This window comes from Glycine soja, chromosome 20 (assembly GCF_004193775.1).
Source record: "Glycine soja cultivar W05 chromosome 20, ASM419377v2, whole genome shotgun sequence".
NCBI lineage: Eukaryota > Viridiplantae > Streptophyta > Magnoliopsida > Fabales > Fabaceae > Glycine > Glycine soja.
Window position 1 is genome coordinate 48,319,076 of NC_041021.1, and position 14,363 is coordinate 48,333,438.

The window sequence follows — 14,363 nt, forward strand, 5'->3', positions numbered from 1 at the left end:
ATTCCATTTTAGTCCTTATTATCAAAATATGATTAATATTATCAATTACAATTAACTACAAAAATATTAGCAAGTAATTAGTAATTAATTTATCGTAAGATAATTTATAATAAAAAAATTGATAATTTATAACTAATTTGTAGCTAATTATTTTTTTTGTAATAAGGATTAAAAGGTAATTAAAATACAAATTATAGGGACTAAAATTATCGCTTTCAAACTATAGAAACTAAAAAAAATTAAAATACAAATTATAAGAACTAAAAAAAATATTTTTAAACTACAGAGACTAAATGAGAATTAAAATATAAATTATAGGGACTAAAAAAATCATTTTCAAACTATAAGGACTACAAAGGTAAGAATCATGAAACTATAGGGACCAAATGAGTAATTTAACCAATAAAAAATAATTGAACAAAATTAGAAAAAAAATATTTGAATTAAAATAGAAAGAAATAAATATAAGATTTATTCATACATAATTTTGAAATTTTTTCTCCATTTCTTCACAACAAACACACTAAAATTTGAATTATTTTTTCAACAATTCTTTCCTCAATTAAAATTTTCGAACAACCATCTTATTAGAAAATTTTACCTTCTTCTCAACGTTACTATCACAATGATTTTCCTTTCTCAAAGCTTTTACCTCTAAGTAGCAAAGGTTTTTCTCTTTTTTGCTTTCACAACACTAAATCCAAATGTCACATTGTATACCATGCATCTCTACTTTAAACCATTATACTTATATACTTGTGATGTCATTTTCTCCAATAAAATAGTACGGATAGAAACACTAAATACAGATCTCACATTTTGAAAATTCAAATAATAATATCACTTTATATAAAGTGTTATTCTTATACTTATAATGTTTCGACCTTTATCTCCTCACCATTTTTTAATTTGAAATGATTAAACTCCGCGTTAATTTTAAGTGTTAAATATCATTTGATCTCTATAAATGTGTTTTAAAATTGTCAATTTTAACTTAACAACCTTCTCAATAGTTGTTAAACACAAATCTTCATCTTCAAAAATTTTTACTGCGTTAGCTTAGGAATTGTCATTATCTCTTTACATAAGTCTAAAATTTTTCAAGTCTGACGCTTGGGGTACCTAGCTAACCTGGGTGCATTAGAGGATCTCATATGCATATTAACCAATGGGCAGCTGGAAAACATTGTTTTTGAAAAAATCACCGTGTTGGCATTAGGAGAGCACTCGGACCCGTCAGGTTGGTACATACAGGATGCTTATGGTTTTTCCTCTTGTGGGCACTTTACAAGCAGGATTAGATTTGGGTGCCATCATAAAAGTTATAGTAATTCTATCCTTCAAAAAATGACATCGATCAATCCTATATATGTTGTCTTTATATCTACAACTCAAGATATCCTCAAAACAATGTGGCTACGTCATTAATGTCAAGACAACACACCAATTTCAACTTCAATCCCAATTGCCTTCATGATCCATGTTTAAATAACATATTCTTTAGTCGGTGTGTAGCCTCTTGATTTTTAGAGTGATTTACTTTCAAATAATGAATATATTTAACATTTTTCTTAATTTTTTTTAGTCCTTTATTTTTGTTGGTTTGCCTTTTGATTTGCTTAATACAAGAAATGACAAAAATAGTCCCTAATTTCAGAAGAAATTTAAAATCAAGCCCAGTTCATGTAAGAAATAAACATATAGTTCTTATGCAAAAAATATGGACACACTTTCAACTTAGGAGATTCAACCTAAAATTTTCAAAACGTTTAAATAAAGAAGTACCACAAAACTCTAATCCCATAAGCACCTCAATTTCAATCTAGAATTCCTAATCACAAACTAATTAGTCACAAATAATTAACTATTAAAGTTTGTTCTCGTTAAATCGTACAAATCCTAATTTTAATTAACAAGAAATGAAGGATAAAAAATATACTAATTACTTTAAATAAGAATCTATATTGGTTATAAATTTATAATGATCTCAATTGGTATAAGTATGTGTGTTATATGAGTTGTATTTTGACAAGAAGATGGTAGTTTAAAGGAGCAAGTGGAACTAGTATTGATTGAATGATTGATAGAGGAGTGAGTCTCGGGGCATCAAAGAAGAAAGATGGGAGACGTAGCAGATAAATTGGCGTATTTCCAAGCGATAACCGGTTTAGAAGATCCGGAGCTCTGCACAGAAATCCTGGCTGCCCACAATTGGGACCTGGAACTCGCTATCTCTACTTTCACCTCTTCCTCAAACCCTAACAACCCTCCACCGCCTCCCGCTCTGGCTTGGAAACTCATCACCCTACCCGTTTCCGTCATCTCCGCCAGTCTAGGCTTAGTTTCCGCCGCTATCGGCTTGGGCCTATGGGCCGCGGGGGGCGTCCTCTCCTATTCCCTCGGCCTCGTGGGCCTGGGCTCGCCCTCGGCCCCATTGGTTTCCGTCACGGCCGCCGCTTCCGAGGCGATGGATTTCGTGGCCGCTTTCGAGAGGGACTACGGCTCCGGTGGGCCCAATTTCGTGGGCGAGGGCTTCATGGACGCTCTTCAGCGATCCAGGAACTCGTTCAAGCTTCTCTTCGTTTACTTGCATTCCCCCGATCACCCCGACACGCCGTCGTTCTGCCAGAGGACGCTCTGCTCTGAGACCATTGCGCCGTTTGTGAACGAGAATTTCGTGTGCTGGGGTGGCAGCATTCGCGCCAGCGAAGGGTTTAAGATGAGTAACAGCTTAAAGGCTTCTCGCTTCCCCTTCTGCGCTCTCGTCATGGCCGCCACCAATCAGAGGATCGCGCTCCTTCAACAGGTTATTTTTTTGCTGAAACTGCTTATTTATGTTATTTGTGAGTATGTCTGAAATTAAACCCTAGATGAACCGACTTTTAAGTAGCATAGCAGTCTCTCTTGCATTATAGTCTTGCCTGGTTGAAACAAGAGAAACAAGTCTCATGGTTTTAATTCTTGTGAATTTCTCGGTTTGGCAAATTTGAGTGAACTTGGCCAACTTGGCGAAACATGTATGAAATGAAAATATTCATATTTAATGCCATAGTTAGTCTTTGGAAAGCTATAGTTTTTTCCTTGTGCTTTGGACTTATTTACTTTGCCGCTGCATGATTTAAGTAGTGAGGAGCGACTATATACCTCTTAATAGCTTTAATAGGTTGCCACCATCCCAAATGGCTTGATAGCTCGAAATGAGAATTTCAGACTCAATGTCCTTCGGTTCGAACCTTGGCATAGTCATAAGAAAAAATAAAGCTTTAATCAGTTATGTAAGTTACATTCCCTTTAAGCAGATGGCTTCTGTCATCATCTTCTCCACTTTTGGAATTTGATTGATATGGATTTATAGTTCTCCACTTCTGGCCTCCTCGTCTTCTCTTCTTGCCGACCATCTACTGTCGCCTCTGCTGTACCCTTAGCTCTCTTTTATCATCTCTGTTGCAGTGGTGTTAAATAGCCACTAGTGCTATTGCACTGTGGAATTACCTTTATAATCAGTAGCGGCACTTGAGAGCAGCAATTCATGGATAGCACTTGCGTTCTTGCAATATGCGTAATGCAATACCTTGTTGTGGTGTGGGTTTATGGTCGTGGCAAGTGCAACCACATTTTGCAGTGAGATCACGGTGGGGTCGTGTGTAAGCAGCTGCGATGTCAGATTTCAGGGTGAAAACATTGAAATAGCCCGTTTTTCACCATTTTGATTTCACTTTTGGGTGTTTTTAATTTGTTAAAACTTTTCGGTTTTGACCCTCTTACTAATTTGTGTCCCTTTTCCATGGTATGTGTATTACGAAATTGCCCCAATAATATTTTGTCCCTAATTTTAAGTGAACGTGAATGTTTTCCAAATTTCCTGTAATTCTAAATTAAGTGGATGTGAATGACTTGCCCTTGTTTTTAAGTTCGCACTTCATTCTCACTTGTTAACCTTCCTTCTCAATTCTTCCCCTATTTCTTATACGTCTTATTTTTTTTTCCACCACGGCATCATCTAAGCTACCAAGTGAACGACCAATTATAAACTATATGTGTGATATAAAATTATTATATTGTTTTCTAGACTTCGCAATAGCAGTCATTCCACTATAGCATTTTTTGGGGATGACCGCTCCGCATCACTATCCTGCATTGACTACATTGGGAATTACTTGGATGCACTATCACGACTCTGGCTGCTGTTGCTGCCGCTATTGGTGTTGTGGTTGCTCCTTGTGTCCTACATCTTGTCATCTTGAGTCTCCAGCCAATTGGACTTTTGAGTTAATATCATGCCTATTTTTATGCATTTTTTTATTTGCATACAACATTTTTTTTCTACATATATAATTGATATATATCATATGTTTCAACTGCTAAGTGACTTCTGCTATTTGCCCGCAATGCTATGAAATCCACTATATGATATAGACTATAGAGGACTATTGGATTTCTGCAATTTTCTGCATTTCCTTTGGCACTGCAGTTCAGCTGACATATCCTCCTCCCTTTGAAAAATGTCCTCTGACTTCCTACTTATATGCCTTCAATTTTCCTTTGCATTTCTTTGAGCCTCCCTTCCAATTTTGTTTTACCATAATACCATTCAGGTTTCCCAAATGGGGAGCTCTAATACCAAGTAGACAAGTTGATAAGTACTTGGTATTATAGACAAGAAAAATGGAGAGAACTCATTACTACCAGGGAATTCTACCTCCCAGCATCATGGTTCTGATTGCAAACCAGAATTGCCCAGAAACAGAAATATAAACCCTGCATATACTTCTAATATAATTTATTTCAAATTGTATCAATTATGTCTATTTCTCTCAATTATTTATCTTATAAATCTATGCAAATAGTTTTTTAGCATATGATTTTCTGAACCAATATATGTTTTCTTTAGTCTTTCTAGTCTTTTATATTAGGAAATATGGTTGTAGTATTACTTTACATCCCCATTTTTTATTCAAAGCCTAAAGTTTGTCATCAATGTGTGTATGTAGTGTTCTAGAAGGATGAATTTTTGCTTGAAGCATGATAAATTTTCCAGATGTAGCTCAACTACAAAGCCAATAGCCCTACTATGTTTGAACTTTTTCATGAAACACTCTCGTAAATATGCATGTATTTGTTGCATTTAAGATAAAAGTTTACACCTATAATGAGGTTAGAATTGGTAAGTTATGATAGTTCAGACAATGAGATTGGCTTCATATGACCATGATGAAAAATGAAGTTTTCTTTAGGATTTTAGCACTTAATGTGACAATTATGTTCATAATCAGTTATAATATGGATTAAAAAAACCACAAGGAGGTTTTATCCCAAAAAAAGTGTTTGAGGTTTTATATTCTTACAGAGCAAAACTCTAGGAATAATGATAAGGGGCAAAATAATATTGCCAGTTGCCACTCACAATATTAAACACAAACAATGACAGTAAAAGAAACATCCTTTGCAGAATCCTTTTATTGGTGATAACCACTTTCCCATGTTGTTGCTGGTATGCTATCTGTCTCCGTATTATTAAGTTTGTTATGAAGCTGAATAGAATTATCTGCATGAATTCCATTTTTTTATTGTATACAGATTCCAGCACTAGAACATAAATTTAATCTATTTTATGTAATACAGGTTGAAGGTCCAAAATCCAGTGAGGAGCTGCTGGTGACACTGCAGAGAGTGCTTGAAGAAAGCTCCCCCGTCCTTGCTGCGGCTAGGCTTGATGCAGAAGAAAGAAGAAATAATATGCGCTTAAGGGAGGAGCAAGATGCTGCATACAGGGCTGCACTTGAAGCTGATCAAGTATGCTTTTTGTAGTGTATGGTTGTTCTGCTTGTTTCTTATCATTTTTTGTGGTCTCTACTCCATGGCTTTTTTTTTTCCAATCTCAACATCCCTTGCAGAGGCCTTTATTTAGAAAGAACTGACCTGTTACTGTTAGTGTGGATTAATGTTGTTGTATGTGTGTCCAGGCTAGGGAACGACAGAGAAGAGAAGAAGAAGAACATCTTGCAAGGGAAGCTGCTGAAGCCGAGAGAAAGCACAAGGAAGAGGAGGCGGCTCGTGAAAGAGCAGCACAAGAAGCTGCAGAGAAACAAGCTGCATTGGCTAAAATACGTCAAGAGAAAGCCCAATCTCTTGGTGAAGAACCTGAAAAAGGACCTAATGTTACACAGGTACGGTATCCCAAGATTTTATTTCTCCTTTATTGCCTTTACTCTGTTATTGGCATGTTTCATTAGTTAAATTTAGTTCATATATCTGTTCAGCTTATATAGTTACACATTAAGATCTCAACTTTAATTCATATAACATGGTTTCCCCTCTTAAAATTCATAGATGGTTTTACTTATATGTAAGGTCTTTACTTCTAATCCTGTATTTTTTAAATTGCTTTAGCCTCCCTTTTTGGTTTCTCGTCTTTTTCAGTTCAGTTTTTGTTTAATTATGTTATAATTTACATGACATCTATGTTTTTTTTTTCACTTCCTGATCAAAATGACTAGGTTTTGGTACGGTTTCCAACTGGTGAACGCAAGGAAAGGAGGTTCTACAGCACAGCGACAATTCAGTCTTTGTATGACTATGTTGACTCACTTGGATGTTTAGAAGCCGAGAGTTACAGCCTGGTCTCCAATTTTCCTCGGACTGTTTATGGACAAGAGAAGTTGACATTGTCATTGAAGGAAGCTGGATTGCATCCTCAGGCCAGCCTGTTTGTGGAGCTCGGTTCATGAAAATCAAGCTTGCCTAATGTTCTTATGAATACAAGATGTGGCCTGCAAATAATTCTGATGTTTCATTCTTCTGTTTAAAAGAATCGACTTGCTGAACAATTATAAACGTTAGATAAATAGGTTGTCGTGGTTTATGTAGTTTTGATTTCTCTTATTTTCAATTGAATCAATCAAGCGGATAGCGTTACATGGAGATGATTTAGAATAATGATATATATAATATACATATTTGGAATTTGGCCGTTCCCTTAATTAGGAAGCTCCTCGTTTTATTTATCGGTATAATTTGTTTCCGATCAAATATGTTGATAGAGCATGGGAGCAGCTATTGGACTCACATCATGGAAAGCCCAAGGTTGGAAGGTTTATTCTCATATTTAGTACTAAATTCTTTTAATACATCTTTTCTATTTTTTCTAATTATTATTGGTCGAAATTCATGAGCTTCACTGCTTTAGGAATAGGACCACTGAATAGGAAGTGGGATTCATAAATGCAGTGAGAGTTGCTGAATTTCAACTAATTATAGTGTGTTGGTAAGAATATGTGAAAGAGTATGTGGTAAGATTTCTCTACCATTGTGTTGATGTTTGTCATAATCTAATACCTAGCTATCTCGTGCTACATGGATAGAGGATAAGTGAAAATTTTGTTGATAGGAAATGCAAAGTATCAACCTCGGATAAATTCTGAAGCTTAATATTATGATTTGTTAATACTGGTCTTTAAATTTGATTTTTAATATTTGAAAGTAACAAATTGAGAAAGAAAACATGTTATATTAAAAATAAAAGAAAAATAATTTATATCTTTTAAATGTTTAAAATCAAGAACTTTACCATCAGCTTCTTTTACACCAAAAATGCTAAAGAAAACGCTTGCCGTCGCATGGCTCTTGGAATCATGATACAAGTTTTTCGTCCTACATTCTCTTTTTCTCAAGGTTCTTTGTTGGACCTAGTGGTAATTTCAAGATGCCAAAAGACAACCAAATCGTGGTGTACCACGATATCACATCACATCTATTGATTCGATAAGCTTGTCATTGAGATATATTTTCCTATATTGGATACGATATAAATTTCACCCTTTTTTTAAATTTAATTTTAAAACAGTTTGATCTAGTTTCTCCGTGGAAAAGGTGATCGTTGCATCACCAAGGTTCCCCAAGATGCACAAAACAATATATATCTAAATTATTCCTTCCAACTTGATATTCTGGAGCAATTGGCCAAAGGTGTAAGTAAAAATGTCCCAACTCTTGTTCGATATGGTGAATCAAAATATCGGTCTTTTCAATAAACGTGGATTTTATTCTTAAAAGTTTTATTTCATTGATCGAAAATTTCAATGTTGCCCACCCACAAATACAATTTATATAAAAACAAGTGAATGGTCTTCAAATATCCACACATAAATTGATAAGAGAATACACAGCGAATGACAATAATATGAATACACGTCAAATGAACATGTAGAATAGAATACATGCACCAACACACAATAAGAAGCACTTTGGAATGATTATATTTATAAGATTGATAAATACGCACTAGAAGTTTTCCCTGACAAATTTAGCCTTTTCAAGTACATATTTGCCCTCCTTGTACTTCTGTGATTCCTCATAGGCTCTCTGATACTTCCAACCAAGCACCTCATGGCAGTCAGAACAGTAGACATCAGCAACAGTGTGGAGACCCGTCATGAGCTCCCTGTCTTCTTTTGGTCCTATTGTAACGTTCATTGCACGAGTAAACAGAAAAGCCCGTCCACTTTTCCCCTGAAATCAAATTCAAATCACCAAGTTTCCCCAAATATTTGTGAAATAGTAGTTTTCTCTCACACACACACAAAAAGTAAATTAACCCGACCATTTTCTATTCTTTATTTTTAAAAATCATTCTTAAAGGTTAAACTCATTTGGTTCCTATAATTTCATGATTCTTACTTTTTTGAAAGTGTTATTTTTAGTCCTTATAGTTTATATTTTAATTCTCGTTTTAGTCCCTTAGTTTTGAAAGTGATTTTTTTAGTCTCTATATTCTTACATTTTTAATTCCTATAATTTTCAAATTACAGGAAAGAGAATTAAATGTAAACTATAGAGACTAAAAAGAACACGATAGGGACTAAAAGAAAATTAAAATATAAACTATAAGACTAAAAAGATGACTTTCAAACTGTAGAAACTAAAAAGATAAAAATTATAATAGGAACCAAATGTAATTTAACCTTCTATTTATATTAAAACCTATACAAAAACCTTCTTACATACATTTGAATCTAAACCTTTTATTTCTAAATACAATTAACAAATTTTCTTTAATTATCTCTACAATTTTTAAAATTTATCAATATTTAAATGATACTTTTTTTAAGATAACATTAAAATATATAAGAAAGTAATTAATAAAAATATATTAATGACACAATTATCAATAAAAAAGGGTTGTTTGAAAAACATTGCGATAAAATTCAATAAAAGCTTAAGCATGTGAATAATAACTAAATCAATAAAATATGGCTTTACTTTTAGTAGAAATCAGAATTCCATCTTATTAATAACTCATGATTAAGTTTTTATTAAATTTTTATTACAAAACTTTGAAAGTGATCTTTTTTTTTATTTTGCATCTGGAATGATAGTTAATCGTATTATTTATTCTTTTAAATTACTCAAATGTTGTTTTAAAATTTTTCATTTGAGAATTTAATTATTTCGACTTATTAGTAGAAAAAAAAATAATTGTAATCCATTTAAAAAATAAAAGGAGTTTTGTCAAATGTTTAACAAATGCAGGGGATATGCATCGTAATGAAACAAAATATATAGTAAGAATATTTTTATCAATGTTACACAAAAATAAAAGATATGGGCTTAAGAGTAACATATTTATAAAATAAGAAAAAGTTTTGTTTTAGTTTTAGAAATAGAAGTGATTTTTTTTATTTATTGAACGGGTCTGAAAAGCCCAAAAAGAAAACAGGAACTAAACAGCAACTATACGAGGAGTTTCAACTTCACAATGAATTGGAAACAGAGGTGATTTTAATTTACACTTATTAAAACAATGAATTGGAAGTAAACTGAAATTCCTCCAAATCCAATCATATTATATGATAGCAGATTGGTTATCTTGTTTGATCATGGTAGAAAGGTAGTAAACAGATCAAATGAATTCAGAACAGAATTTAGAAGTTAAGGCTGAGAATAGTGTTAACCTGAAAGGCCTTTGAAATCACATCGTCATGAAGGGCAACATGGTTTCTACAATTAGAGCAACAGTACAATCTGGGTCCAATCACTTCCTCCATCTGAGATATAAAATATTATCTCAAATCAATCCTTTCCAACGAAAAAGACTTTACCATGAGCATGAACATAGCATTTTCAGTGTTCAATCAATTATGATTTTCAATTACAAATTGAAACTGAATTTGTAGCTACCTGCTCCTCTTAACAGTAGCTGATTGAGTCTGCTTTGCCTTCAAGTTCTCCTTTTTAGGGCTCTCTGCTTCCTGAATCACTCAGAATGTGGGATTGCTCTCTCTCTCTCTCTCTCTCTCTCTCTCTCTTACAAGCTAAGCATGCTACTACTCATGTCGGATTTGATTAGTACAGTGATTTAATTGCAAAGTTAAAAGCATTTTCTATCACTAAACAGTAGTATGAAAAGTCTCTAGAATTTAAGTGCCACTTATTTAAAATAAATAAAAATTGTCTATTTAACACGTGTATTTTTGTCTATTTAACAGAATAAAATTTTCTTTTTTGGTTTACGGATTTAAAGAATAGAAAATAGATGGTCCTTTTTTTTTCTGGGTCATCATCTGTTTGCAACTTAGATAACTAAAATTTTGTCTAAAAATAGTATAAAGAAGTGATTTTAAAATTTTAAGCTTGTCTAATAAGGTCGAATGATGAAATCATTATAATTAATGAGTATTTTTTTCTTCGTATTATAATTAATGAGTATGAAATAGTGTACATCTACTCACCTTCAAAGGTAAATTTCATAACTTTAATTGTAAGATTTTTTTAAGAAAAAAAATTAAATTACACAAGACATGATAGATTTAAAGAAATTACACATATATTTCTGCAGCAGTTTAAAAAATTACACTTATCTCTCTTGATGTTTAAAAAAATTACACATTTTTTTATTTTATTTTAAAGATCTACATAAATCTCTTAAATATTATCTAAACATTTAACATTAACAAGTAGCATACATTAATAATTTTGACTAAAAAAATCTAAAAAAAAATGTAAAAATATTAAAAAATCTAATACTTTCTACAATAACATATATATATAAGTTATTGAACTTGGCTTTAGACAAAAAATAAAAATTTAAATTTTGCAAAAATGAAAAATAGACAATTTTTTTATTGTAATGATGAATGTTTTCATATTTATGAGAATAAAAAATATATTTTAACTTTGTTATCAAAATTGTTAATACACTTAAAATGTTTAGACGATATTTAAAGGGATATGTGTAAGTTAAAAAAAAAAAAAAGAGACATGTGTAATTAAAAAAAAAAAAAAGAGAATAATGCACCATAATTTTTTCCCATGCCAAAAAGTTAGCTGTGCCAGTTCACAATCACGTTCATAAGAGACAAAATTAATGGTTGTAGTCGCACCACATTTGCCAAATTCCTCCTTAATAAATGAAGAATTGACGCTGTTTTACGGAAATCTCCAATCACAAAGAATTACATTGCTAAAAGAATTATAATATAATATATAGGTACTGGGTACGCCCGTATTCGGGTCAACTGAAAAAGAAAAAAAAAATCAACATGGAGACGTATTGAGCATTGACAAAAAATGCAAGAAAAAATAAAAGACATGGACATTATTTTAGGTAAAGACAGTGTATCTATCTTGTTCGAATCAAGTAGATCATGATGCTTGATAAAGTTTTCTCTTTGACATATATGCATTTCCAAAATTCCACCTCAACATTACCAATTAAGCTTGAATAATCTTGAGTCAATTGATCTACGCTCTCGATGGCAACAAAGACATGGACATTTTAATTTCACATTAAGGAAGCGAAGTGCGCACATATCATAAATCCAATGATGAGAAGTTGAAAAGTTGATGTGAGTTGAGGTGAGGTTGAGGTTGAAGGAGCTACTGGAATATTGCCAAATACTGTGGGATAGGAGGGTGCAGATGCAGGCAATGACGAACTTGGACCAGGTGCTGTATCCATAGTTTCTATTATTCCTTCACCAACAGATATATGAAGCTTTTGATTTTTTTGGCAATGGCCAGGCTCACCACTAGTGAAGAAGAATTGGCCCTTTGATGTAATGTTAAACAAAGAGTTGCCATTGTTCATGTACAATATCGGGTCTTTAATGTTGCACCTCTTGTAGGATTCCTCTGTAACTTGAATCACTGAATCTTGACTTGGTGGGTATAGAAATACTGCGTAATAAGCATATACAATGATCAACATATGAGATCAGATTTGTACCATTTTTGTTACTCTAAAAGGGTCATTAGTGTAGAGTTGTATAAACGAAATTGAAAAAATTATGATGTAGAAAGTAGTGTAAACTTACAAAGGGAGTCTCCAATTGTGAGATTATGATATTTGGACCATTTTGTGTAGACTTGTGGATTTGCTGATGTGGGTATGCCCCAAGCATCTAGATCTCCCACTTTGTATTGATAGCAAAACACCTTGGCTTGGATTTGGACCAACGTAAGCAAGAGAGACACCAACATTCTGTGGTGACTTGAAAAAATGGCCATCTTGGTTCTATTCAAAATTGCACTCACATTAATCTTCACTCTTTTCTTTAGATATAGTGATCTCGCCAAGGACTTATTATTGGCTCGAGTCTGGCTCTGGCCAATAGAGGAGTAGATAATGAGATCAGAAAGAAGCCACCTAAAAATGTCAATTTACTTGAGTGCCCCCTATTCCTCTATAATTTCACGAGTCCAAAATTTCGTTACTACTTATAATTACTAGTACTATAATTCCTCCATAATACAGTTTATTGTTAATTAATCTAGTTGGGTTGTCATTCATTGATTTCTGTTTTTTTTTAAAGAGACCTGGATCTAAAATGAAAACTGAATTGGTTGGGGAATACTCTAATTAAAAGCACACACACAAAAAAACTTAGAAAACTGAAAATTTCTGAGTACGAACAATGAAAGATGGTTAAAGTCAAAATGAACTTGCAATGAGGCTGACAAGAAGAATATTAATGTGATGGCAAGGAATTTGTGCTGAGTTTAGAGGGTTAGGGCAGGGAAACAGATCAACTAGACAACTATAAATAATGTGCACATGGGCCAGTTGGCAGTTTATATTTGTTTATGAATTTTGGAATATTGGAATTTTGGACTTGGGGTGGTCTCTTTTTATTATCTTAAGAGTGTCTGTATAATTGTGTCACAATATGCATTATCATGTGCAGCAGGGCAGATAAACAGCTAGCTTTCTCCGGGCACATCACATGGTTAGCAAAATGAGAAAAGATGAATTGCAAATGGGGCTAATGATATTAGCAAACTAGGGCAAATTAGAAATTAACAAAGTCAATTCTTCAGAAAATTACTAATAAAACACTTTTGAACACATTTTTTTTCTAGTACTATCGATTAAAATTTATTAAAAATTATACAATCATGAATAAAATTTATTAAATAAGAAATCAGATCTATAAAAAAAAGTAATTTTTAATAAATTTTAACTAGTTTTTGTCTTTCCACATAACACATTGATCTGGACATTACGAGAATGGACTTCAATGATGAGAGGCTCTGCTAACGTGGAGTGTAACCCTTACTATCAATCACAATGTTAAGCCAAGCAGTGAAATGGTCTCCAATCACAATGTTATTTGCTTTGAACTTTGAAGAGATTTCGTGCATGTGGTTCTATATGGCAACGAGAGCTGAACTAGAACAATCCTTCCTTAAGAATTCAAAACGAAAATTACACATAAAATTCCCGAAACATGAACAAGAAACGACGTCCAGTGAGGAATCAAAGCTTACATAAAAAATCTGTCCTCGTTGTGGTTGCACCCCAAAAAAGAAGGTCAACGTTTACTTTACGGTACTTTGATAAAGGAATAACGTATGTAGTACGTTTTAAAAGCATTGCACTGCATAGCCAATCCGGTAATAAAGCTTCAACAGATTGCATTGCAGCCACCTATTTCGGTAAAACAAAAAAAGTAGTACGAGGTTTTTCTTGTTATAAATTTAAAGAGAGTGAAGTTGCCTCCCCTCAATATGCTTCCACTGACATTCAGATTACAATTTGAGTCGTCCCTCGTTGACGTAGTATAATTAATATCAACTACCAATTATGAATCTAGAATGTGTTTCGCTGGTGATTTCAACTCACTTGTAACTTATTTGATTAAGACAGAAGTATTAATTTATTTTCATTACGTTAAAAAAATTCATGGTTTACCGTTTTCTTTAAAATTACGTTTTTTTTACAACTCGTTATTTATTTTATTAATTAAATATACTATTTATTTTATTTTTATCAAATAGTTTATCCTTAAAAGTTTAAAATTAACTAAATAAATTATTGACTATAATTATCGAATATGTTTCTATAAACTAATTTTATCAAACATTTA

The 14,363-nt window shown here is 32.8% G+C and overlaps 3 protein-coding genes across 5 annotated transcripts; 1 reads left to right on the plus strand and 2 right to left on the minus strand.

Annotated features, from left to right (window-relative positions):
* The first annotated feature begins 2,017 nt into the window (after positions 1-2,017).
* Positions 2,018-6,965, plus strand: LOC114403530 (plant UBX domain-containing protein 10-like). The gene is made up of 4 exons (XM_028366548.1): positions 2,018-2,806; positions 5,623-5,793; positions 5,964-6,167; positions 6,498-6,965. The coding sequence occupies exons 1-4, from the start codon at positions 2,120-2,122 to the stop codon at positions 6,726-6,728; spliced, it is 1,293 nt and encodes a 430-aa protein (XP_028222349.1). The 5' UTR covers positions 2,018-2,119; the 3' UTR covers positions 6,729-6,965.
* A 1,108-nt stretch (positions 6,966-8,073) lies between these two features.
* LOC114402739 (protein yippee-like At4g27745) lies at positions 8,074-10,366 on the minus strand. Of its 3 annotated transcripts, none has more exons than XM_028365406.1 (3): positions 10,177-10,366; positions 9,951-10,074; positions 8,074-8,508 (listed from the first exon to the last, which is right to left on the minus strand). In XM_028365406.1, exons 2-3 carry the CDS (start codon positions 10,041-10,043, stop codon positions 8,281-8,283), a joined length of 321 nt encoding a protein of 106 aa, XP_028221207.1. In that variant the 5' UTR covers positions 10,044-10,074; positions 10,177-10,366; the 3' UTR covers positions 8,074-8,280. The 3 variants fall into 3 exon arrangements, with proteins under 3 accessions (XP_028221207.1, XP_028221206.1, XP_028221205.1); XM_028365405.1 differs by having other exon boundaries at positions 9,951-10,091; XM_028365404.1 differs by having other exon boundaries at positions 9,951-10,043; positions 10,177-10,361.
* Positions 10,367-11,382: 1,016 nt separating this feature from the next.
* LOC114402527 (mavicyanin-like) lies at positions 11,383-12,694 on the minus strand. The gene is made up of 2 exons (XM_028365133.1): positions 12,312-12,694; positions 11,383-12,174 (listed from the first exon to the last, which is right to left on the minus strand). Exons 1-2 carry the CDS (start codon positions 12,502-12,504, stop codon positions 11,780-11,782), a joined length of 588 nt encoding a protein of 195 aa, XP_028220934.1. The 5' UTR covers positions 12,505-12,694; the 3' UTR covers positions 11,383-11,779.
* Between the last annotated feature and the right edge of the window lie 1,669 nt (positions 12,695-14,363).

Bases quoted from the DNA above. Each gene is read 5' to 3' on its own strand.
- LOC114403530 (XM_028366548.1), top strand. From the start codon at position 2,120: ATGGGAGACGTAGCAGATAAATTGGCGTATTTCCAAGCGATAACCGGT. The intron at 5,794-5,963 runs GTATGCTTTTTG...ATGTGTGTCCAG, and splicing joins CTGCACTTGAAGCTGATCAA to GCTAGGGAACGACAGAGAAG. The intron at 6,168-6,497 runs GTACGGTATCCC...CAAAATGACTAG, and splicing joins AAGGACCTAATGTTACACAG to GTTTTGGTACGGTTTCCAAC.
- LOC114402739 (XM_028365406.1), bottom strand. From the start codon at position 10,043: ATGGAGGAAGTGATTGGACCCAGATTGTACTGTTGCTCTAATTGTAGA. The intron at 8,509-9,950 runs GTTAACACTATT...ATTTGATTTCAG, and splicing joins TGATTTCAAAGGCCTTTCAG to GGGAAAAGTGGACGGGCTTT.
- LOC114402527 (XM_028365133.1), bottom strand. From the start codon at position 12,504: ATGGCCATTTTTTCAAGTCACCACAGAATGTTGGTGTCTCTCTTGCTT. The intron at 12,175-12,311 runs GTAAGTTTACAC...CTTATTACGCAG, and splicing joins CACAATTGGAGACTCCCTTT to TATTTCTATACCCACCAAGT.